Source organism: Eucalyptus grandis, chromosome 7 (genome assembly GCF_016545825.1).
Source record: "Eucalyptus grandis isolate ANBG69807.140 chromosome 7, ASM1654582v1, whole genome shotgun sequence".
NCBI classification, from domain to species: Eukaryota; Viridiplantae; Streptophyta; class Magnoliopsida; order Myrtales; family Myrtaceae; genus Eucalyptus; species Eucalyptus grandis.
This window is the reverse complement of record NC_052618.1, coordinates 41,118,060-41,144,737: the sequence shown is the minus strand read 5'-3', so window position 1 is coordinate 41,144,737 and position 26,678 is coordinate 41,118,060. Positions and strand designations below refer to the sequence as shown.

General features: G+C 39.2%; 2 protein-coding genes across 3 annotated transcripts; both read left to right on the top strand.

The window, feature by feature from the left end:
• The first annotated feature begins 3,072 nt into the window (after positions 1–3,072).
• Positions 3,073–5,108, top strand: LOC104414418. Of its 2 annotated transcripts, XM_039316686.1 has the most exons (4): positions 3,073–3,815; positions 4,442–4,480; positions 4,589–4,713; positions 4,899–5,108. In XM_039316686.1, the coding sequence occupies exons 1-3, from the start codon at positions 3,588–3,590 to the stop codon at positions 4,685–4,687; spliced, it is 366 nt and encodes a 121-aa protein (XP_039172620.1). In that variant the 5' UTR covers positions 3,073–3,587; the 3' UTR covers positions 4,688–4,713; positions 4,899–5,108. The 2 variants fall into 2 exon arrangements, with proteins under 2 accessions (XP_039172620.1, XP_010023832.2); XM_010025530.3 differs by having other exon boundaries at positions 4,589–5,108.
• Positions 5,109–22,208: 17,100 nt separating this feature from the next.
• On the top strand, positions 22,209–23,333 carry LOC104417165 (troponin C, skeletal muscle). The gene is made up of 2 exons (XM_018861846.2): positions 22,209–22,634; positions 23,106–23,333. The coding sequence occupies exons 1-2, from the start codon at positions 22,407–22,409 to the stop codon at positions 23,226–23,228; spliced, it is 351 nt and encodes a 116-aa protein (XP_018717391.2). The 5' UTR covers positions 22,209–22,406; the 3' UTR covers positions 23,229–23,333.
• Positions 23,334–26,678: the final 3,345 nt, after the last annotated feature.

Below are 26,678 nucleotides of genomic sequence, written 5' to 3'. Positions count from 1 at the left end.
AGATACGACAGTGAACAACCGCACATGTTTTTCCGTGAAAACACATTAAGTTCGCCAAGGAGTTGAAGTTCTATCAAACCGTCGCGTTCTTGAAAGCTCCTTCAATTTAAACGTGCAAGTAATACATAAACTAAATTATATTAAATCAAAGGCACTTTCATTTTGAAAAATCTATGGTTCTCACTAAAGAACACATGTTTCCATAAAAATTTCGTATCGTGATCAGTTTTATTCACTCAATCTTTTATGTAATTTAGAGATGACCAAGACCGAGTGATGTAAAGGTCTTTGCAGATCACTTCAGTCCTTGTGAAGTTTTTAAACATATCTACATACTTTTTGTTTTCTTTTACTTATAAATAAAACGGATCCACATTTTTTAAATTTTTTTTACTAATCTCATAATTATACATAAATTGCTATGTCCACATATATTGAGTATCACTCCATGCACTGGGTGGCAAGTGTCACTTCGAGTTTATGTTAAGTAGGAGATGTCATGACTTGAACCCAGAATACACAACATCCAAAACCAAGTGATTAAAGCACACAAAATAATTTTTGCATAGGCTTCTATGTTTTACTTATATTTAATCTGAGTGTTCTTTACAATTTTGTAAAACAAGTTATCGTTACGTAAGATTCTAATTATCATGAAGAGAATTATACTTACTTTGTTGATTTGATCACGTATGACATTGTCGGTGAACCCCACATAACTTGGCACATTGAAGTACACTACACACATTTCTAATAGTAAGTAAGTTATTAAAGTCCATATACGTGTAAGTCATGGTTGGTAGACAGTGTCCATTTTTAGGTCAATTTTAAGGCCAAATTCCATAATAATAATAAAAAGGCACGAAACCCTTTGGGTCAAAACGGGCCCAAACTCTAAAGCATCACCCTGAAAAAAAAAAAAAAAAACTATCTTTCAAATTTGGGTCATTTCCAATATAACGACTTTTACATATGAAGAAAGTAACAACATATTGATTTCTTCCGATAAATTCGAGATTAGGTTTTCCCTTAAGAAAATAATCTCACATCTTAAAAAGTCAAAGACTCTCTCTCTCTCCTCGAGTTGATAGACTATAATCAGTCAAATTCAAAAGTTCAATAATCCCTTAGTTGGATCCCTACCCGTTCCATGATCTAAATGCAGACACTCTGAAATTAGGGCAATAAGTCATCTAAAGACTCCTAGTGTGAGCACTCTCAATTCTTCAACCTAATTTCAAGATCATGTAATATTAAGGCTCCGTTCGTTTCACGGAAAATGACTTTCAGGAAAACATTTCCCGGATTTTCCGGTATTCATTTCACGGAAAATAAACTACTCAAGGAAAATGTTTTCCATCATTGGAAAAAACAACCTTCAAAGATGAGGAAAATGTTTTCAACTTTTGAAAAGTGGAAAACATTTTCATAACTTCTTCTTTTCATCAACACATTTTTGTTTTATTTTTATGCTTTCTTTTTCTTTTTTTCCTTTTCTTTTTGTTTTTCTTTTCTTTCATTTTCATCTTTCTTCCTTAGCTTTGGCTGGTCGCTAACCACGACGGCAGCAATTGGTTGCAGCCGCGAGCTAGCAACTAGCCGCGGCTGCAAGCCGGTGACCAGCTATAGTCGCGAGCCGCTCGAGCCTCGCCCCAAGCCAGTGAGGCTTTGCCTAGCCCGATCTGGCGAAGTCGAGCTTGGGTGTCGCTAGATCGGGCGAGGCGAAGCTCGCTAGCCTGGGGCGGAGCTTGGGCCTTGCCGGATCCGACGAGCCGGGCGGGGGCTCGAGCCTTGCCTCGAGCTCGCCAGAGGTTCGCTCGGCCCGGTGAGCCACAAGCTCGAGCAAGATTGGTCGAGCCTCAAGCTCATTGGATCTAGCGACCGAATCTTGGTTGGCCGTCGGGCAACCGGCCATCGTCAAGCGTGCAGCGGTGGAGGAAGGAGGAGGAAGAAGGAGGAAGGAGGAAGGAAGAAAAAAAGAAAAAGAAAGAAATAATAATAAAAATAATAAAAATTTCAATTTTTTAAAAATACAAATAATTAAAAATCATTTTTTTTAAATATTAAAAATAAAACTAATTTTTTGGTCAATTAAAATTATTAAAATTCAATTTTTGATAAATTTTCCCAAATAATTAAATTAGCTAACGAACGGTGAAAAATATTTTCCATTAAAAGTATAGGTTGCGGTCGAACACTTTAGGAAAATAAAGTCATTTTCCTAGAAAATGACTTATAGGAAAATATTTTCGAAATATAATATTTTCCGCAAAACGAATGGATGCTAGATCACAACTATCTTTTCCTTAAAAGGTATAAAACCTTCGGTTTATAATCATATACCTTCTTAGACTTGCCTTTCCTTTCAGACAAGTGCTTCGGTCGACCAAACTCCCCTCTCGTGCTCCAGACCAGTCACCGATAATTTGAGGTCCTTATGTGCATTCCGGATTCCCTCTTACTCTTCTCTAGGCTTTAAACCACACGTTCAAGGTAGAGTGGATACTATAAGAGCTCAGAGAACACAACTGACAGGAAATATCTTGGTTGGGGGTTAGGTGATTTCTAGTTTAGAAATTGGTGTTCATCCAATCAAATCTCATTAATTACATGCAAACTATTCTTGCTTAGGGTCATTTATACAAAACGAAAGTTTGGATTTGATGATTCATGGGATTAGTGAGGTATTTAATGGACTACCAGATGGTGGCAATAGAAATACCAGTAAGTCTCAATCGAATTGAAACCAAAGGGATCCATGCATTGTATGAGTGGTTACTTTAAATATTTAATTAAAAAATTTAACACGTCACATGGTAAAAAAAGGTTATAATAAGATTTCTTCACCCATGTAACATTGCCCTCAGCAAATGTTACTTGCACGTCCTAATTGAAGTGCACGAATTGACATTGACGATGATTGTTCACCAGTAACAATCTAAAAATCATTCACGCTTCGCTTTTATTTTTATTTTTATTTTCCGTTCTTGTGTGAGGGTAACACAGGGAACGCTCAACTGAGATTCTTTATAAGTACTTCAATAACCTCCGTAGCAATGGCGCTTGCACACATCCCCCAGAGAGAGAGAGAGAGAGAGAGATGGACACAGAAAAGGTTTGCGTGGCCGGGTCGGAAGAGATAGATATAGGGAAGGACCCCGAGGTCACACGACGGTCAAAACAGTCGATGAGGTCGCGCCGGCAAAGATGGATATAGAAAAAGCCGGTGAGGCTGTGTTGGCAAAAATGGTCAATGTGGTCAATACGGATATAGAAAAAGTCGGCGAGGCTGCATCGGCAAAAATAGTCAGCGTGGTCGCATCGGCAGAGAAAAACGTAGAAAAGGTTGGTGAGGCCGCGGCAAAAGTGGTCAGTGTGGTCGCGTCGGCGAAGAATAATATAGAAAAGGTCGGCGAGGCCGCGGCAAAAATGGTCAATGTGGTCACGTCGACAGAGATGATTATACAAACGATCGGCGAGGCCGTGTCGGCAGATATAGATATGGAAAAGGTCCGTGATGCTGCGTCGGTTCACTACAAGGGCCTGTCGCAGGACCAGAAGCAGGCAGCCGAGAGGTTTTTGAGGCCATGGACACGGACAAGAGCGGCAACATAAGCATCGACGAGTTCGTGACCTTCATGGGCCTTTTCGGGTTTCAAAGCGACAACCATGATTGGCTCTTTGCCAAGCTAGACAAGGACGAAAACGGTACTCTTGATTTTAACGAGCTGGTCACCTTCTTCTACATCCTCAGCCGCGACGAGTACAAACACCTAGTGGACAGCAGGCCAAGTACCGATACACCCCGTCGCAAGGTAAACATTATAGTTTAAATTAAAATAAAAACACGAACATATGATCTTGATTCTTCAAAATTTAGGAGATATATTTAAATCGCCGCCTCCTCCGCGTGCAACGAGTAAAACTAAATCCATAGCGTGGCAGGCACGACCCATAAGATTATTCCAAGCAGGTATAAGGTTTGACTACACTAGTACTCCAAAATGGTTTATGAAATTCAAAACTCTAATAGAATTTGCTTTTCCGACAAAAATTACCTGAGGAGTGTCCACGTACCTTTCATCGAGTCTGATTTAATGATGGGATCGAGAGCACTATTTTCTCCTTCATAAAGATTTTAACCCCTATCACATAGACGATATGTAAAAACTTGGTTTGCGCAAGATGGTCTAGAAGAAAATCATGTAGTTTGTAAAGCGATTTTAGAAAATTGAATCAATTTTTTGAAATTCAAACATGATATTTGCCCAAGAAAATTGTGCAAAAGAAATTTAAGTTCCGGCATACCTGAAAAAAAAAAAAAAAAAAAAAGAAATTTCCTTATTAGCATAAGAGAATAATCACTCTAGAGTTGAGATTTAGGTCAAGAAATTTGCTCGAGTTCAAGTATGTATTTACATATGAACAATATGTCTTGCAGGTGAGATTTGGCCTTCGGACACGGGTACCTAATAAACAAGTAAGATCTCTCTCTCTCTCTCTCTCAAAATTACCACCTCAAGTAGACAAAATCACGGTGACAGATCTGTTTCAATTGTCTTTTAACTCCATTGATGTGGTTGTGCAGAAGTGGAATAAAAACGAAGTCGCCCAACTGTACAAGAAGTTACAGGGGGCGTACAAACTTCGAATCTGGGTGAACGAAAACGCATGCTGCATCCTCTAGGAAACCTATGAGCATCGCCACCAGTTGTAAAGTTTCTGTACTGCTACCAGTGTGTTGTGTGTTGTGTGTTAAGTATTGGAAATGAAGAAGCTTTTCCTTTGTTCTTGTTAAACTTTGATGCCTCAAGATGCTCTAGAGACTAACCAACAAAGCAAATTTTCTGATAGTGGATTTCCAAGATGGCATGAGAGAATACATAATTGGATTGCAGGGGCAGAGATGGAACTGGAGCGAATTCTCCGAACTGTACAGGAAGTTAGAGAGCTCTTACAAGCTTGGAGTGTGGGTGAACGAAAGTGTATGCAACATCCTTTAGGAAATCTTCGAGCATCGTCACCAGTTGTAGGGTTTCTGTATTGGTATCAGCGTCCTGCGTGTTTATTAATGGAAATGAAGAAGCTTTTCTTTTGTTCTTGTCAAATTTCGATTCAAGTTCCCTCGGGCATGCTCTAAGAGACCAATAAATAGAGCAAATTCTGTCTTGGAAATTCGGACATAGTAATGGTACCAAGGTTTGGATCTGAATTTCAGAAAACAGGCGCATAAATAGATTAAGAACAAGAGTTGAAGCGAGTCATGTGCATCCACAAATCAACACGTCGCAGAGTACATTGCATCTTCGTAAACTAGCTTCAGCATAGAGAAAAAGAAAAAAGAAAAAAGAAAAAGCGAAACAAAGTACAAGAGTTTGGGATCATAAGATTTGACGAAGGTGTAGAGGAGATCGGTATTCCATCTGTGGAAGCAGGATTTGCAGACATGATCGAAATCGATAGAGGAGGCCCGCGCCTGGTTCGTCAGCTTCGTCTATCCGTAAAATATGTATTAAGCCGTCTAGGGTACGGACCACGGTGTGCTACGGCAATTATTACCAGCATGAGGACGGATCAGGATGAAGACGAACATAAACTACTTCCTTATCAGAATTGGAACATTCATCCCGTCGAAGGACAGCACCTTGTAGAGCTAAATAAAGGAAAATGAAACATAAATCTTCAATGGTAAGCATATTATAAGTTGAAAATTATTTACATGGCCACTAAAATCGAGTTTTGGGTACTAGAATTGAGAGAGAGGATGGAAGTGAGTAGTGTATCTACTCACGGAGTTTCAGGGAGACATCAGACCTGACGTTTGGTAAGCCTGAAAGAGATTGCTGAAGCCCAGGATCAGCGTCTCCGAAGACCCATGAAAGTCCAGCCTAACCTGAAGAACATGCCTAAGCCGACCTTCTGACGGGGTGATTTATACGTCAATCACGTGACGTTGGCATAACACAAGCCCAAACACTCAGTGCATCTAATGGTGGCTGGTACGTTTGGTTCCAACAACTTATGCATGGAAAAGATAAACAGAGCAATGTATACTGCTCCTAAAAATGATTGTATAACTTTAAAAAATTGACTAAACGAAAAATATTTTATTACCTATGTCAATGTTTAGGTATAAGTTGTTGCCAATAATGAAAATATTTGACTATCATTAAACCTAATGCATCACTACTTCAATCTATTGCACACTATCACCAGTGTAGATTATAAATGATTGAGCTAACCATCTTTAGTGAAGATACCAATCGAATGACACGTGATATCTAGATCAATGATGTCCTTAACTTCATCGATACTAAATACTTTCAAGATTACTCTCTCAATTGGTCCTTCCAAGTTATTTTAATGCTTGTTCACCTAAGAGACAGGTATCTCATCTATGCTGATTGATAGGATCATTGATAATGGTAACATGTTTTACAATCTGCATTCATCATTATAACTATTAGAAATGCAGGATAGTTTGGTGATCATTAAAATCTTGTAGGGATGTTTTCCAATAATCTCTCTTTTTTTGATGACCAAACTATTCCCTAGATGTGAATAATGAATTAATTATAGAGATTTGCATTAAAAAGTAAATGATAACCACTTGTTAGTAGGTTTTACTTATCAACATAATTTTAGCATGTATCAAGAGTCATATTTCACATTACATTCCACACTCTCGCTCTTTTTGTCATAATAAAAAATATAACATAATGAGCGCAGGGAATTCCAGTACCATTCATAAAGAAAGGACGTTCATTGATAACTAGTAGGATCGCGGATAGAAACAAGAATTAGTAGCTAAAACAAAAATACAAAAACGATTTAACAACGGTGGGATCTTTTTTGGGTTGAGGGAGGAGTTTGAGCTGATGGTCGTGGAGTAGAGCGAATATTATTATAACATTGAAGGCCGAGGACGATTTGCTCTATACGCATGAGATAGGATCAAAGATTTTGGATCGTCTTCTGAAGTTCCTTAACCGCCTAATAGAGATTAGCATTGGAGATCTCATCCATGTGGCTTCTAGAATTAGGCTCCCCTTGGGCTGTTGATCTCCATTGTCTGGTACGAGGAATTGGGGCCTAGATGGAGCAGCTTCATCATCTCCGTGTCCCACATGGACGATTTCATTACATTGATTTTCCTAACCTTGAAGAGTGAGCTTGATCATTATCTTCTTCAGCGTTTCCTTTTAAATTTCCACATTGGTCAACTTGTCTACCTTGAGATCATCATCAATGAATATACCCTTTGCCATTAAGATGAGACCGATCAGGGCACCATATCACAGTTTTCCAATTTTCTTCTTTGCAACACGAGCTATATATAGAATAATCATATCAGCCAGTGAAAAATTCTTTGCGATCAGGGCACCATAACACAGTTTTCCAATTTTCTTCTTTGCCACACGAGCTGTATATAGAATAATCATATGAGCCAGTGAAAAATTCTTTCCTTTCAAGATGGCCCAGAAAATTCTAGCTTCATAATGTGAGATATCATTTGTGGAGCTACACTTGGGTAAGAGACACATGATCAGCATTTTGTAAATCAAATTCATTTTGAGAGGCAGCATGTTCAAAGAAATTTTTATGACAGACAGGTTCGGGGCTTTCCAAAATATAAACATAAGCTTTAGAAGAAGAGATAGGAATTCTTAAATGTGGTTTGGCACGAGTCGATTATGCATGAATCCTTGGAGCCGCCTGTCAGTCTGAGTTGTGACTAAAATGACATTAGGTGAAATTGACATGGCTTGAGGACTAAAGATTGAGCTTCGAATTATTGGGAATGTCCGGGACAGACATTAGATGAAGCCGCTTCAACAGTTGACAAAGCCAGTGAAGCCGAGCAATTGAAAAAGGGATTTTCGGACTGAGGAAGCAAGCCCGTGAGGAAGTGGGCCGAGCCAAGCCAGTGTGGACCTTAGGCCCAAGGTGGGACAGCCACCATAATGGGCCTAAGTCAAGCAAATGAGCCCATTGGGCCAAACCAACTATTCCTTCTTCTAAGCCCTTTAATAAACCTTAAGCCCATTTGAGCCCAATCAAGCCCAACCAATTCCCAAGCCCGTTCTTGTTCATTTCTAAGCCCATTTCTTAGGCCCGGCCTTCATTTTCAGCCCAAGGACAGAATGGTGATTGTGCAATGTAATGACCAAAATACCCTTAGTTGTAGGGAGAAAAAGGTTGGAGAAGAGAGAGAAGATGATGTCACCATACATGGGAACTTGAAGCAACCATTTAATGGCCTTAATGAGGAGTACTTTCAGCCCTCACTTCACTCTCTCTCTCCCCCATTCGGCCTCCAAACCGGACGAGCTCCTCTCTTCCTCGTTTTCCCCCTCCTCCAGTTTCTGCTCCAGCTGACCCTTCAGTGAAGAATCGAGTCAAAAGTGGTCTTCCCAAATGAATCAGCCAACGAGCTACCTATCACCGTGACCGGAAGAGACAGACCATTCTAACGAGCCTAATTTCGTCCCGAACAGAGATGTCGGCCGGCCTAGGAACCACTGTGAAGGAATCGGTCGTCGGTCCATCGGTCCGTTTGTAGCCTGCACTGTTTCACGTTTTTGGCCATTTTTCTCCTATTCCGATCCTTCCTCCACCCATCCCAACCACCCACAAGATCCACAAGAATCCCAGGAACCACCGGTTGCCAGCCAAACCCCTCATTGGAGCTCCGGTCAAGCCGTTCAACTCATTTTCTCCTCCGGCAAGGCTATTTTTCAGTGTTTTCCGTGGGAGTCCGAGCTGTGGTTGTTGTGTTGAGCTTGGGACCACCTTGGATCGTCATTGTTGAGGTCTTGGAGCGTTGTCTCCGTCGTTGCCGCCGCATCGGTGTCTCCGGCCCGCTTAACGGGTGAGTTTAGCTCCTAATCCTTCGATTAGTGCCTAAACTTGCTTAAGGTTGATTTAGTTAGATTTAATTCTAGTTTAAGTGATTTAATTAAGTTTTATTAGCCCTAAGATAGGTGGTTAGATGGATGGATTACATTAGTCTAGCTTAATCTTGCTTTACTTGCTTAATGTGGTTTATGTGGTTAATTAAGTATGCTTGGCTCTAATTAATTGATGGTTGCTTTAATTAAAGCTTTTAATGATTTCTGAATTTAATTGATAGTTTATTAAATTATGGAATTTTACTGTTCATGCGACACTATTCACGATTTAATGTTTACGAGGTACTACTCACGAGTTATTGTTCACAAAACACTATTCACTCGAGAATGAAAAGTGTCTAATTTCATGTGTGTTTAATCCTATGAAGTGATTGGATGTGTTATTGCATAAACATCCACATGAATTGAGTGATGAGTGTGGAACTAAGTGAAATTGGAGAAGTTTTGGTATTTAACTTGAAAATGCCCGGTGTCGACTTTTGGCACCGTATTTGGTTTATAGGACTAGTTTGAATCAATTGATTGATTGGATTGAGTGAGTGGATGAGTATGTGGGGATTTATCCCAAAATTGATTAGTGTCGGTTTTCATTTAGAATATGACCGTGAGAGGTTGTGAGTTGATCCTTGAAAGCCGCCAAAGTATGGCTGTGCTAGTTGGGCCGAGATTTGCCATCGAATTTTGAGTCGGTCGCACCTGTTGGGCCGTAAATTGCCACCTGATAGAAGTCACGCCCATTGGGTTGTAAATTGCCACATGACAAAGGTCGCGCCCGTGGGGCCATAAATTGCCACCTGCCAAAGGTCGCGTCCGTTGGGCCGTAAATTGCCACCCGATAAGAGTCGCGCTTGATAAGGCCGTAATCTGCCACTTATTAAAGTTGTGCCCATTGGGCCATAATTTGCCACCTAAAGTTAGGTAGTGTCCTTTGGATCGTAATTTGTAGCCAAGGAATTTGGTAGACTATGCTCGTGGAGCCGTGAGTAAGATTTAAGACTGAATAAGTGAGACGACTGGGGAATGGTCGGATTGACATGTAATCGACTGAGTCGATTGATCGATAGCTCGATTTGAATTGATGCATTGATGTGTGAAATTGTTATATGCATTAATCATATGCATGAGTGAATAACATCGTTTATGGCACACACACATGAATCGATAATGTGTAGAGTGTAGCAATGGCCAAGTGAGATTGCTTGTAATACGACTTGTATGTGATTGGTGAAATGTATCATCTAATGGTCATGTGCATTGCGTGTATTGTGCTAAATTATAACGTGTAGGGTATGGCATACCAGGTAAGGTTGTATGCGAATCAACTGTTGGTTGTTGCTTGTGGTGGGATAGTTCTAGATAGATACCCTGAGTTGAGTTGGTGTACTAACCAGGGCTTAGGGGTGGAACTTGCTGAGATTTATATCTCATTAGTTATTGAATAACCATTTTCAGGTTCCTAGTATGAAGAGCCAGGAGCTTGAAGTGTTTATAAAAGTGTATTTGATTTGAAGTTGGTTGTCCTGCTTTTCTATCCCATGTATATTGTTGTTAGGAGATTAGTTAATTCGTTTCCGCATGTGCAATAAAATGAAAAAGGGTCAGTGGCGAGTCCGTGGAACATCGTGAAATTCTATCGACCACCGAGGGTTGTGCGCACCCTCGAGATTCAGGGCGTGATAGGCTGCTTGTGGCAAGAGAAGAGAAAGGGGCTCGAAAACCCTAGAAAGAGATCTACGATGAGAGGAGCTAGGGTTGGGGGCAGAATCGCATGGCTTTAAGGGACTTGGAATGGATGGTCTAAATTGTGCGCTGCCATCAGACAGTTGAAAGGGGCCCGATCCTTCCTCAGGATCGGTTGGTGGACAAGGAGCTGGCTTTAAGGTATCCAACAATCCGAATTTTCTAGGTGGATCAAAGGCTTATGGGAAAAATGTAAAAGGAGAAAAATTATTTCGTGAATACTGTAGACGACCCCATCGCACCATTGACAACTGTTGGAAATTGCATGGTAAGCCCGGCGAAAAAGAAAAATGGGGGAAGGAATCTTCCATAGCAGCCTACCAAACCACTGGATCAAATAATGATCAGCCTATCACACATGGGCAATATCAGTAGCTTATGCAGGCATTGCTAAAATCGGACATTTCTAATTAAGGAAGTAGCTTATTAGTTATTTCTCATTGCCTGATAAATTTCATTTCCAGAAATGCTTGGATAATCGATTCAAGGGCTAGTGACTATTGTTTGTGATAAGGGATTCTTTTCTATTATTCATGATGATTTAAATATTCCTGTTTTTATGCAACTGTCAAGTGGAAACGTTACTCCTGTGATCACTACAAGAATCATTAATCTCAGTCCTCAAATAACCCTAAGAAATGTCCTTTATCTTCTGAATTTCCAATATAATCTCATTTATGTGTCCAGAGCCTACAAGGAAAAACTCTTGTCGATTTTTTTTTTTTTTTTTTATGCTGATATCTACTTCTTTTAGGCCATTTTGACTAGAAAACTGATGGGCTTGGATAATCTCTCTAAGGACTATTTTTCTGGACAAACATTCCAAGAACTTTAGATTTATCTCAAATTTCTTCCAATTATCTCAAATTTCTTCCAATAAACAATCATTGTGTAATGTGACTACCAATGATAAAAATTTCCTTTTGCATTCCAGAATGGGCCATAGTGCTTTATTTCCTTACTCTTAATGTCATATCTACCTACTTGAAAAACAATCACGTGCACCTTTTCTAGTTAGCAAGAGTCATTCCAATAGTATTTTTGCACTAATTCATGTTGATGTCTGGAGACCCTGTCATACACCTCATCATGATGGGTCTCGATATTTCCGCAGTATCGTGGACGACCACTCTCGGGCAACATGGGTCTTCGATATGCAATCTAAGGGTCAAGTTTTCTCCAACTTGAAAGAATTGTTTTTCTTTATCTAGGACCCAATTTGGAAGATCTATCCAATGGATACAGACAAATAATGGAAAGGAGTTTTTCAACCATGAATTCGCTTCTCTTTTCTCATCCTATGGCATTTTGCATGAAAGTTCATGTGCATACACTCCACATACACTCCACGACAAAATGGGGTAGTGAAAATGAAGCATTGCCATCTTTTGGAGGTGCAATTTGCCTTAAAGTTTCAGGCTTCCATCCTAAATAATTTTTGGGGAGATTGTGTGGTTACGGCAGCTTACTTTTAATCAAATGCCAACAAAAATGCTAAATGGACAAAGCCCTTTTGAAGTTCTCTTTCGAAGAAGCTAGAACTGGATCATCTAAGAATATTTTGGTGTTTATGTTATGTCACTACAGTGGGTCCTCGGGACAAAATGGATCCCCGTGTTCAGTGGTGTATATTATGGGATACCCAAATCTTCAAAAGGGGTATCGTATATTTGAATCTTTTATAGGAGAATTCCTCATAAGTAGAGACGTAATATTCCATGAAGATGTGTTTCCATTTGCTAAAGATCAGTCCCCAAAAGAAGACACTCATAATACTTCTCGACTTTCTTTCACTGAAGAAGATGCATTCAAAGATCCTAAATATGTCCTGATTAGAAATCCCGAAAATCTCAACTATACTTCCACAATCAATAAGACGGTTTCTAAACATTTCTCCATCACCAAGATTTGAGAATGTGACTATTGAAGAAGTTCCAAATCCCATGCTGGAACCACTTATGGAAGAATCTTTACCACCAAATTAGGATCCTCCTTGATGTTTAGGGCACACCACATGTCCATCAACGTGGATTAAAGACTATGTATGTGCTGCACATAACTCTCCAGGTATTCATTATCCTATCTCATCCTATGTTTCCTTTAATCATCTTCGCAACATAGGTGTTGTATTAGTCGCATCTCTGAAGAGCGGTAACCATCTAGCTATGATGAAGCATCCATGGATCCACACTGGCAAAAAGACATGGCAGTAGAATTGCAAGCCCTAAATGAAAATCATACGTGGGATCTTGTGACTTTGCTTTCCGATCGTAAGGCAATTGGATGCAAATGGGTTTACAAGATAAACTATCAAGTCGATGGATCGATTGAACGATATAAGGTTCGCTTGGTGGCTAAAGGGTTTACACAGTGAGAAGGATTTAACTATCATGAGACCTTCTCTCTAGTGACCAAAGACGTCATGGTCCACTCTTTCCTATTGGTTGTGGCTTTCCAAGATTGGTCATTACAACAAATGGACGTTCACAATGCATTTCTCCATGGCAATTTGGATGAAGAAATTTATATGGAACTTCCTCAGGATTTACGAAGACAAGGGGAGGATAGAGCGTGTCATCTCCACAAATCTCTTTATGGTCTCAAATAAGCATCCAGGCAGTGGTATGCCAAATTTGTGAATTCTCTCAAGGCAGCAGGTTTCAAACAGTCCAAATATGACTATACTCTTTTCACATGGACAAGAGGTACGTCATCCATCTATCTAATGATATATGTTGATGAAATACTTATTATGAGAAACGATGCAATTGCCATAAGGAGCTTCAAGGAATACTTACACTCTACATTCCACATAAAGGACCTGGGATCACCCAAATATTTCTTGGGAATAGAAATTACCTGATCCTATCAAGGGATATCTCTCAGCCAACGAAAGTTCATGCTAGAAATCATATCAGAAGCAAATCTATTAGGATGCAGGCTAGCTGTTGTTCCAATCGAGCAAAATATCAAGTTAATTATGGTGGACTATGATGAAGGAAATTTTCAAGATGATCCTATCCTTAGAGACCCGTCAGGTTATCAAAAGCTTGTTGGAAAACATATATATTTGACCATGACAAAACCATATATATGTTATGCTGTGCAAACACTCAGCTAGTTTATGCATAAACCAAAGTAATCCCATATGAATGCTGCCTTGAAGGCTGTTAAGTACTTGAAGAAATGCCTAGGACTCGGAATTCTTCTTTCCAAAAAGTGCAACATGGAGATGACGGCTTATTGTTATGTTGATTATATGACTTGCTCGATGAGCAGGAGATCAATTATAGGATTTTGTATCATGCTGGGAAAATCTTACTCTCATGGAAGACGAAGAAATAGCCAAGCATCTCTTTATCTTTAGTAGAGGCAGAATACTGAGCTATGGCAAAGACCACTTGTGAGATAGTGTGGCTGTGAGGCTTACTTTGGGACCTTGGGGTACAAACAAAGGGACTGACCAAGTTGATTTGTGACAATGACACAGCTCTCAAATTTGCATCCAATCCTATAGTGCACGAAAGAACAAAGCACATAGAAATGGACTGCCATTTCACTTGAGAGAAGATTCAAGAAGAGATAATCAAAACAAGAGAAATTGGGACTACAGAATACCTTGTAGATATCTTTACCAAACCTCTATGTCAAAGACAACGTGCATATCTACTAAGCAAAGTCGGGTGTCTTAGACATCTACAAGCCACCAGCTTGAGGGGGAGTGTTGAAAGATATACACAAGTTTACAATATTCTTTGGGATTTAGATTGATATGCTAGATCAATTAATATCAATCTAATATTGGAATTGATTTTGTAATATACTTTATTTCCTTGTACATGTCTAGTGCTATAATTGTAGAACATTGTACATTGAATGAATACATAAGAGAAAATACATAATATATTCCCATATTCTTCCTTCCTTTCCTTGCTTTCTTTCAAATTTCAATCCAAGTTTCCTCACGCATGCTCTAGAGACTAATTAATAAAGTTTGGACATAGTAGCGATACAAAGGTTGTGATTGGAATTTTGGATTACATGCACGTAAATTAGGGCCATCAAATGGGTGGGTGGGTTGGGTCACAAATGGATTGACCCAAATTGACCCGTTTATATGCAATACAAACTTAGTAACCAATATCTGTACCAGACCCATACCCTACCCTTACTCAACCCAAGCCATTTATCAAACTACTTCCATATTTAATTCAACATATGAAAATCAACTAGTTTACCCACTTTTAAGCTCTTCATGTATATGTCGCTATTTTGACTATAAGATGCTAAAGAATTGGCTTTCAATATTGCATATGTAATTTTTTTTATTGATTTACGATGAAGAATAAGAGAAAGTTAGTGCTTAGTAGTGAATTTATATAATCACAGCAACAAATTTTGTATAGAAATTGAAATTTTAATTAAATAGAATGTAAGATATTGAGGAAGATGATCTATGCAGACCATTGATTGCAATGGCAAGAACTAATATTAGAATATTTTGTAAAAGTAACAATATCAAATGCAAGTAAGGAAATATATATTCTAATAACCAACAAAAAAAAAAAAAAAAAAAACTGACAAGATTAACAAAAATAAAAGATGATGAAAAAAACCAAAGAAACCGTCTTTATTATTTTAAACCTTCTGAACCGTTCGGTGACAGAGATTTATCAAATGGAAAGAAAAGATGACGAAAGGGATTCAGCACATTGATTGTGAATAACTTTTGAGAGAAAACACATAAGCTTAGCTTGCGCACTGTTTCGTCATGACCGATGCAATCTGTTGATTTTGCTTCTATAAAGACTGAGGCAGACGAGCACGAGCACGAGCACGAGGTGGAATTACACGCATGACTCAATCTCGTGCTCGTCCTCGTCTGACTCAGTCTTAACTTGACCCCTTTTTTTCCTCACTTTCTGAAGTCGAAGACAATTAAAATGTTGCGAAAATAAAACTGAGTTCACTAGATATTTTATGCGTGCTATACGTGTTCAAAAATGATTAGCAAAGCCCCCAAGTTGTCAAGCGACTTATTGCAAGTTGCAAGCATACCCGTCAAAGCCGTCAAAATGAACGATATCAGTTTCTCGTCTGGAAGCGAGAAATTTCTTCATCCTTCAATAACCATCAAAACCAACGTATCCGCGACGCAACGATAGGCGTGGTAAGAAATTGGTGGGTATAGGTAATTGGGAAATTATAAGTTTATTAGTTTAGCAATTTGAGATCACTAACTTGAATCTCACTAATTTCGCACAAATTATTTTTTATTAGAGTCACGTGCGCAAACCTTGACTTAACCGATGCACGAGGATCCCAGTGTTAAAGCATATAAGCCAAAGTCGAAAACAAGTGCTGGAGATCAAGAGCCGAGCTTGAATGGAAACAAGGAAGATGAAGTAAAGAAGTTCAAATTAAAGTCAAAGATAGATACTGATGTACGGGAGTTAAGTTCTGGTGCAAACAGGGAAGTAAGACAAGGCAGACTGCTGGCTTGGGAAGTGCAGTAACAAATGCTGGTGCTAATGATTCGATCAAGGATGGAAACGATAAACTCAACTCTACTTGCGAGGATAAAGAAAAGAAGAACAAAGAAAGCATGAGTTACATCAACAACACGTGCTCATTGAATAATAGATATTCAGTTTTAAGTCAAAACTGAATATTTTCCATGTTCTGTTATTTTCCCTCCTTCTGTTTTCATTTCTGTTAAAACAGTTGTACAAGCTTTGTTTCTCGCATATAAATACGGAATGTACAAAGAACGAACACAAGAAGAACTTTATAAAAGTTTACTCTCTCGCTCTCTCTCTCTTTTCAGAAGAGCAAGAGAACCTAATACAGAAGCTCAAGATCATTTCCTTTTGAGTCTTCATCTTTGTCAAGCTTGTTTCTTCATCTTCTCTGTTTCTCCTTCCTGTTCGTGTATTCTTCTCATGGTATCAGAGCTGTATATCCTGGAGAAATCACCTCGATGCTGCATCAGTATGATTGAATCTACAGCAACTTGAAGTCAGGATTCAAAGCTTCATAGATCTGTGAGTAAATGATTCTGATTCTCATCCAGATCTACATCATAAATAGGTGTACTACAACGATACTTCTAAACTAGCAAAAGTCTGAGTTTATAAACAGAACTGTTTGAAGATCTGGAAACAAAGAATGGCAGCAAGAAGCTTGAAATATCCATTCCCTATTCATGTCAATATCTCGAATTTCGTTACCATCAAGCTAACTGAGGAAAATTTCCTTCTATGGCAAGATCAGTTTCATAGATTCTTAAGGAGTCAAGACTTGTTTGGGTTTGTTAATGGAGAAGTTCTATCACCTGCTAAAACACTGCAGGTCGAAGAAGGAAATCAAACAATTGAGATCCCTAATCCAGATTATAATGATTGGATCAAGACAGATCAGTTAGTGTCCTCCTGGATTAGTGGTGCTGTCTCCGAAAACATACTCAGTCTAATAATTGGCCTAAATACAAAGACATATGAACTATGGCAGACCTTGCTCAATCGGTTTACTCAAAAATCTGTGGCAAAGGAGTTTGAGTTAAGGGGAAAATTACAAGCCTGTCGAAACGTGATAGATCTTTATCAACATATCTCGGAGAGTTTAAGTCGTATGTGATCGTTGAATGCAATAGGGAAACCAAGTGGATGAGCTAACAAAACTGTTCGGTATTTTGGAAGGTCTAGGGTCTGAGTATGAAAGCTTTAAAACAACAATCTATTGTTTAAAGCCACAACCTGAATATGATGAAGTAATTTCACATTTGGAGAGATTTGAAACAAGGCTACAAAACTACTCCTCGAGTCAGGTCAATCCAAACTTAGCATACTATGGCCAAAGGAAGAATGAAGCTATACACAAAGAGGAGGTTAACAGAGATTTTGTACAGCAAAATAGTAGTCTTGGAAGTACAAGAGGATATAGTCAAGGAGGAAGAAGTTTTGGAAGAGGAAGGTCATTCAATAACAGATATAGAAACTATGGTTATCCTGGAAGAAGTATGAATTACAGAAACAATACTTCGAACTATGAACAAGGCAGTCAACAGTTTAACCAGCTTAATACCTCCTCTGCTTTGGGGTCTGGTCAGGGTTTTAGACCATATAATGGCTCAGCTCAAAGGTATACAGATACCAAGACCTATCCTTCCTCAAACTTCACTCTCCATAAAAATGCTCAGATGGAGAAACCAAAAGAAAACACTCGACTGGAGTGTCAAATCTGCAGAAGACCAGGTCATGATGCACTTCACTGCTGGTATCGTTTCGATAATTCATACCAAGCAGAGGAAGTTCCAACAGCCTTAGTAGCCCTACACATCGAAGATTCAAGTGGAAATGAGTGGTATCCAGACACGGGTGCAACAGCTCATATTACAGCCAACTCCGGTATTCTTCATAATCCTTCTAGATATCATGGAACTGATACAGTGATGATTGGAAACGGATCATGCTTGCCTATCATTTATACTGGTGATACATTGTTGCATACTAAAGTGGATTCATTACCTCTGAATGATGTGTTAATTGTTCCGATATAAAGAAGAATCTTCTATCGTATCGAAACTAACGGATGATTATCCATGTTCCTTTGTTTTTGATAAACGGTGTATACATTAAGGACAATTACACCAACACAACTCATTGCTTGGAAGGAAGGTTAAAGGATTGTACCGAGTTGATTCTCACACCACGAAGCATTTCTAACTCAGAGACACAGAGCTCTAGGAGAAGATCTATGGCATCAACGTTTAGCTCACAACAATCGAAAACACTGCAGTACCTGCAAAATCAACATCACATTTTGTAACACTCGAATACGAGAATATATGTCGAAGTTGTCAAATTGCAAAACATACTGCTCTACCATTTCCATTGTCTGAATCTGTAACATCTACACCTTTAGAAAAGGTGCACTGCGATATCTAGGGACCTTCACCAGTCATTTCATTTCAAAACTTCAAGTATTATGTCATTCTTGTAGATGATTTTTCTCGGTTGCTGGATTTACCCGATGAGAGCAAAAGCAGACTTCTATGACATCTTTATTGCTGTTTCAGAAACAGGTCGAAAATCAACTTGACTGCAAAATCAAGACCTTCCAATGTGATGGTGGAGGTGAATTTGTTAGTCACAAGTTTCAGACACATTTACATAGCCATGGCATTAAACAACAAGTGTCCTGTCCTCATACACCAGAACAGAATGGTGTTTCTGAAAGAAAGCATCGCCATGTTGTTGAGCTAGGTCTAGCTATGCTCTATCATGCTGAAGTTCCTTTAAAATATTGGGTTGATGCTTTCCTAACAGCCATTTATATCATCAATATGCTTCCTACACCAAAGCTACAGATGCAATCACCATATAGTAGACTCTATCAGAAAGAACCGAGCTATGATCATCTCAGAGTCTTCGGCTGTGCTTGTTTTCCTTGTCTCAGACCCTATGCTCAACACAAGCTAGATCCACGGTCTCTTACCCGTATATTCATTGGGTATAGCGAACGTCACAAAGGATACGGATGTCTTGTTCCTACTACCGGGTCGAATATACATCGGTAGGCATGTTATCTTTGATGAAAGGCTCTTTCCTTTCACTAAGACCCGTGTGACAAGAGAACACATCCTATACAACACTATATCGACTATGGACGAGAAGAGGTAAAGTTTATGGATCCAAAGAGGCCGAAATGATATCTCTTCATCGACACAAGATTCTATACAACAACTGCATAATAATGGCATCAATCATTCTACTTCATCCTATTTGCCTCCTGAAGAACAGCACAACCTTACTTCCCTTACAACAACACAGGCTGAAGTTCCTACTCATCGGGATCATTCTTTGTTCACAAGATCGGAAATATCTAGCACTATAACTCATCCCTACTGCTGTTCACTTCGGTGGAAACAATAGCAACCATGCTCCTACTACTTCTACTTCACACGGTACACCTACATCTCACCATATGCGAGACTCGGTCAAAATCTGGAATTATCAAAACTAATCCTAAATATGCTTGTCTTGCTGAATACAAAGTCCCTGCTGAACCTAGATCAGTTAAGTCAGCTTTAGCTAATCAAGGATGGTACACAGCTATGAAAGAAGAGATGGATGCTTTACATCAGAATCATACCTGGATTTTAATTCCTCGAACAACTGACATGAATGTGATAGGCTGCAAATGGGTGTTTAAAACCAAATTGGCATCTGATGGAAGTCTTGATAGGTTAAAAGCTCGTCTTGTAGCTAAAGGGTTTCACCAAGAAGAAGGTGTAGATTTTACTGAAACTTTCAGCCCAGTTGTCAAACATGCTACAATTCGGTTAGTTCTATCGTAGCCATGATGAATCAATGGCCTATTCATCAACTTGATGTCAAGAACGCATTCCTACATGGCACATTGACTGAAACAGTTTACATGGAGCAGCCCCCTGGTTTCATACAGTCACAAACACCTAATCATGTGTGCCTTCTCAAGAAATCTCTTTATGGTCTTCGACAAGCTCCTCATGCATGGTTTGATAAGTTTAGTACCTTCTTACTTGAAAATGGTTTTGTCTGCAGCTCCACTGATCCCTCTCTGTTTATTCTTCGTAATGGACAAGACACTGTACTTCTCTTACTGTATGTGGATGATATTGTCTTAACTGGGAGCTCACCCTCATTACTTTCGACTTTAATTCATTCTCTAAGCCTTCAGTTTCACATGAAAGATCTAGGATATCTTCACTACTTCCTTGGCATTGAAGCTAAACGCAACTCTCTTGATCTGTTTCTCTGTCAAACCAAATATGCAATCGATCTTCTTACTCGAGCTCAAATGATTGATTGTAAACCAATCTCTACTCCACTATCCCAGAGACCATATATCCTGCAATCTGATTCTATTCCCTTATCTAATCCTCTTGAATATCGAAGTCTTGTTGGTGGTCTTCAATATCTAACATTGACTCGTCCTGATATTGCCTGTGCTACAAACATGTTATGCCAGAAAATGCAGCAACCAACTATTGCAGACTTTAATAACCTAAAGAGGGTTCTGCGTTATGTTAAAGGAACTATCAGCTGTGGTATTTTCTCCACTCTCGAAGTTCCAAACAACTCTATGGTTTTCGGATGCAGTTGGGCTGGTTGCACTGAGAGACTAGAAGATCCACTGGCGGCTTCGTACATTTCTCGGCTCTAATCTCATTTCTTGGACAGCAAAGAAACAGCCTACGTAAGTCGATCTTCTACCGAAGCGAATATCGTGCCCTTGCCTCTCGCAAGCGCCGAGCGACATGGGTCAGCTTTGTTCTTCGTGATATTGGTCTGTCACTTTCTTCACCAACTCGTTTATTCGTGATAATCGATGCTATTGCTCTTCTTGCTAATCCCATTTTACATGCCCGCACCAAACACATCGAAGTTGACTTTCATTTTGTACGAGAGAAGGTTGCTTCCGGCTCTCTCAATGTGTGTTATATTCCAAGCGCTCACCAGCTTGCTGATATTTTCACAAAACCTATCTCACAGTTCGCTCATTTTGACATTCGTACCAAATTGGGAATTGGTACTTTACCCCTTCCCAATTTGCGGGGGATGTTAAAGCATATAAGCCAAAGTCGAAAACAAGTGCTGGAGATCAAGAGCCGAGCTTGAATGGAAACAAGGAAGATGAAGTAAAGAAGTTCAAATTAAAGTCAAAGATAGATGCGATGTACGGGAGTTAAGTTCGGGTGCAAACGGGGAAGTAAGACAAGGCAGACTGCTGGCTTGGGAAGTGCAGTAACAAATGCTGGTGCTAATGATTCGATCAAGGATGGAAACGATAAACTCAACTCTACTTGCGAGGATAAAGAAAAGAAGAACAAAGAAAGCATGAGTTACATCAACAACACGTGCTCATTGAATAATAGATATTCAGTTTTAAGTCAAAACTGAATATTTTCCATGTTCTGTTATTTTCCCTCCTTCTGTTTTCATTTCTGTTAAAACAGTTGTACAAGCTTTGTTTCTCGCATATAAATACGGAATGTACAAAGAACGAACACAAGAAGAACTTTATAAAAGTTTACTCTCTCGCTCTCTCTCTCTTTTTCAGAAGAGCAAGAGAACCTAATACAGAAGCTCAAGATCATTTCCTTTTGAGTCTTCATCTTTGTCAAGCTTGTTTCTTCATCTTCTCTGTTTCTCCTTCCTGTTCGTGTATTCTTCTCACCCAGAGCATTCGATGTGCTCGACTGACCTCCAGATGATGGAAATAAAGGGACTAAAAACCATTGGGATCCATGTATTGGATCGTTAGTTTCTTCGAATGCCTAATAAAAGATAAACACGTTATGTAGTAAAGAGGATTTAATAAGAATTTTGTTCGCTTATGTAACATTGCTCGGTCAGCAAATGTAGGGACTTGCGCGTCCTAATTCAAGTCCACGAATTTCTTTTGCTGCCTCACTACTCGCTTTGCATCCATAGACATTCATTGCATGTACTTACCCATCCAAAAATTCATTTGCACTTTACTTTTTGTTTTCTTGTTTTCTTCCTTGTTCGTGTAATACACGGGTCAACTGAGATTCTTCTCTATAGATATTTCAATTACCTCCATAGCAATGGCACTTACACACATCCTCGGACAGAAATAAGAGAGAGAGAGAGAGATGGATATGAGAAGGGTCCACGTAAATGCGTTGTTCTACTACCAGGGCTTGACGACGGAGAAGAAGCAGGATGTCGAAAAATTTTCGTGGCCATGGACGCGGACAGGAGCGGCAGCATAAGCATCGCCGAGTTCATGACCTTCCTGACGTTTGCTGGGTTACAAAGCGAAAACCTTGGTTGGCTTTTTGAAGAGCTAGACAAGGACAACAACGGCACTCTCGATTTTGAAGAAGTGCTCACCTTCTTCTACATCCTCAGCCGTGAAGAGTACAGAGAAATATTGAACTGCCGGGCAAGCACCGATGCACCCCGTGGGCAGGTAAACATTATAGTTTAAATTAAAATAATACATAGATATTCGATCTTGATTTTTCTAAATTTAGGAGGGATACTAAATCACGTCCTCCTCCACATGCGACGACCAAGATTAATCCACAAGAGTGGTAGGCAGGGTTCACAAGTTTACTCCGAGCATATATATAACGTCCAACTGCACCATTACAACGAAATGGTTTATGATAGAGGAAATTCAAAACTCAACTAGAATTTGCATTTCGATAAAACTCATCTCCGACAAGGGGGTTTTCGCAAGTTGGTCTGGAAGATAATCACGCGTTTTTTAAAAAGCGATTGTTGAGAGCCGAATCAATTTTTTTTGCTCAAGTTTTAAAACATGATATTCACCCTATAAAATTCGTGCAAAGGAAACTTAGTTCTGGCGAAGAAAATAGTGATTATTCTACAGTATTTGTTCAACTATGTATCTGCCTACGAGCACTTCGTCATGCAGCCGAAACCTGGCGGTCGGAACTTGGTCAAAACCTTGGACCAGTTCAACAAGGTATTGGAAGTGTTCAAGGCGGTAGGGGACGTGGTCCAGTTGGGGGCTTCGCTTGGATGCACCATTGTTTAGGAAAACTGCGAGCATTGTCACCCGTTGGAGACTTTCTGTATTGCCATTTAGTGTATTGTGCGTTTACTACTGGAAATAAAGAAGCATGTCGATCTTTTCTTTTTCCCCCTCGATCATCAAACGCCCTTTTGTGCGAAGGCTTCTAACTCTGCGAATTGTGCCGACATCGAGGTGCCAAACTTTTCCATTGATGTGAAATCCTAGGAGTTTCCTCAGGCACGCGCTAGGGACGAATTGATAGAGTCCAGAAATAGTAACGATACATAGGGTTTCGAATGGGAATTTCGGAAAACACGAGCATAAATTGACGAAGAACATGCATTATAGCGAGGCATGTGGATCCACAAATCGGCCCAACTCATTATGTAGTGTACGAGTGATTGGTTGGGAGCTACCCACTAAATTCACTGGGAAAAACTGGAACTAGAAACCGGTCAAAATGTCCCCAACAAATTCATTCATGGGTGTTCTGAACGGTTGACATGTGCAGCTCCAACATAGACTGACGTCATTAGCTTTCGAAAGCCATCGTTACTCACCTCATTGCAATTGCTTTGGAGCATGAAGCAATCCTTCTCAACACTTATGGTGAACAATCCCTTGACCCATTGTCATCTCCTTTCAGGTTTGAAAAATGTTGGACTAGAGATGCCTCGAACACTCAAGTCATTTGCCCAGTCAAGGAAACACCCATTAGAATTTCCACTCTTTTTAATTTGGCCCATGGAATTGAACTCGCTAAAAGTGCCCCTTGTTACGAAGTCACACGTCGATTCTAGAAAAATAACACTCGCAAACAATTCACCAGACATAATATAATAATAATAAAATAACAGAATCAGAAGAACACGCCAGAAATTTTGTTAACGAAGTTCACCCAAACATGGGCTACGTCTCCATGCAGAGGCACTCTGCGAATCCACTAGACTTCGAAAAAAGTTGGAATACATCGATGATATTCTCTCATTATCAGGGCACAAAGAGATTGAGAACTCTCGTAAAAAAAAAAAACTCACTTTTTTCTTCTCTCTTTTTCTTGCCTCTCTATTTTCTTTTTCAGTGTCTTGACGGCTAGCGTCTTACCATCGCTAATATAAAGGTATTACTTTTAACCTAAAAGTAAATATGATAGAAAAGACAAAAAAGCCCCTAAAAATATTTGGCTTCATCTATAACACCCCCAAAGATGGAATTGAACTCACTTTGGTCATCTTCAAACTCAAGTACATCAAAATCAAGAACACATAGATGCTCTACATAAAAATTTAAAAAATTATGTTTGTGTGTGTACCGTTTTGGTCCGGGTGAGCAAGTGGACAGTTCTACACTTGGAATTGGGAACTTAACCGGTACTCACCAGTTCCAGTAAATTGGAACTGAGAATCGTTGATTGTTGGTTAGTCCAGTCTGGTTCCGAGCAAATCTTGATTCTTTTGCACACTCCTAATGTCATGCACACTCGTTGATGAACTATTTTGAGCATAGAGATATAATGAAGGAGGGGGAAACAAAGCGGACTTTGATTATTTTACCTACTCCCCATTTTTTATTGTTTTTATTCCCTTTTAAAAGATTCTTCTACTATTATACAGTGTATCTAATTTAAAAAATTTCTTTGTTTTTCGTCATCTTATTTATTTTTTCTATCTTCTAAGAAGCTACTAGTTTTAAAAACGGCTTGCTGATCAAAATTCATCGCTTGGTTTTGGATGTTTGCACATTCCGGGTTTGAGTTGATGTGTCTTCTACTCAGCATACGCTCGAAGCTACACTTGCTGCCCCATGCACGGAGCGGTACTCGATATACGCAGAGCTACCGATTTACGCATAGTCACGGGATCAGTCGGACTGAAAAATGTCCGGATATTCGTCTTTATATATTAGTGAAAAGAAGAAGAGAAAAGGGAAATAGACGTGTTTAAGAAACTTCACAAGGACTAAGGAGCAATCTGCAAAGATATTTTCCTCACCGTGTCTTGGTTAGCCTTAGATGACATTTTCTCTAACAACTGCAAGTTACAACCATACAGGCCAAAAATGTCAAAGTGAAGGCTATTAATTGCTTTTGTTTATTCTCTTTTGCTCGCACGAACTCAAGTCATGAGTTATACCAAGAAGACGATCAGTTTTATGGGGAGTGGCGGTCTACTGTTGACCGCAAAATTATTCCTTAGAACAGGAGGACTTGTTCATCCGGTTTAGCGGCAAGACGCTGATCACTATGTTCTCGATAATAATATTTGTGTACAATAGATATCGGCAGTTTCATGTTCACTTGTATGTAATGTAAACATGCATAGAGATAATTATAGAGTTTATTTTATACAAATAAAAAGTATATGATACTTTTTTAGAGTAATGACACCACAAGTATCTAAGTATTTCCTTATAGTGCAATTCGGTACCTAGGCTTCCCCTTATTCGATCACGTACTCATATCAATTTTAAAAGCTTGAAAAATTTAATCGAAGGAAAATAATTGAGGTATCAAATTGTAAAAAGAGAAAGTGTCCTCGGGTTCGATCATCTCTAATTTTTTTTTTTTTTTAAGCATGAGTTTTAAAACCATTGTGTTTCTACCAATCTGTATACAATCTTAAAGGCTTAATAGGTCACCTGGACAACATATAAGACCTAGCACTATGTCCTTGATAGGCTGCCACCACGATGGTGGCTGTCTCATTAACATATAGACACCACAAATTGTGGTTGCCACTAAAAAGCAACCACTATGACGGTGGTCGCTTGTGTAGGTCGAGATCAAGATTGAGATCTATATCTCAATATAGTTCTACTTAAATACATGGTTATAATGTGTCTTACGTATATGTAGTTTCTTGCTACCATATTTAAATTTTTGGGTTAAACAGTTTAACATAGTTTCAATAGCTAAGTCGAGTTAAGCACGTGTAAGGGAGGGACTTGTGGGGAGGGAAGTGTTGACATAGCCTAATATCTCTTAAATACGAGATTATAATGCATCTTAGAGACATATAATTAAGAGATATCGGATCTCACTAAAGATATGCCCTTAGGCAACCATTGGGACAAATGTGAACCATCGGGTTAAGCACTGCAACAACGGCAGATCGCTATAGCCACCCACAATTTCTTCTCCCAGTTTTTATTTTTTATTTTTACTTTTTTAACGTCATCAAGTAATATTGCTTTAATTTTTTATTTAAACTATATCCAGCATGATATCCAATGTTTTACCAAACAAAAAATAAGTTACAGACATTCCCTACATTTTCTATGCTAACTTATTTGATCATAGCCTAGAAATTCTTCTATGAACAAATACAGTCTAAAACTTAATTTTTTTCACCTTCATTTGCGAATTATTTTTTGCGAATCCTTTACGGCCTTCCAAAATAATATTTTGTTAAATCTACTTCCCAATGGTCCTCCTCATGAACTGGCTAGCATGATCCAAAAGAGCACTTGTGG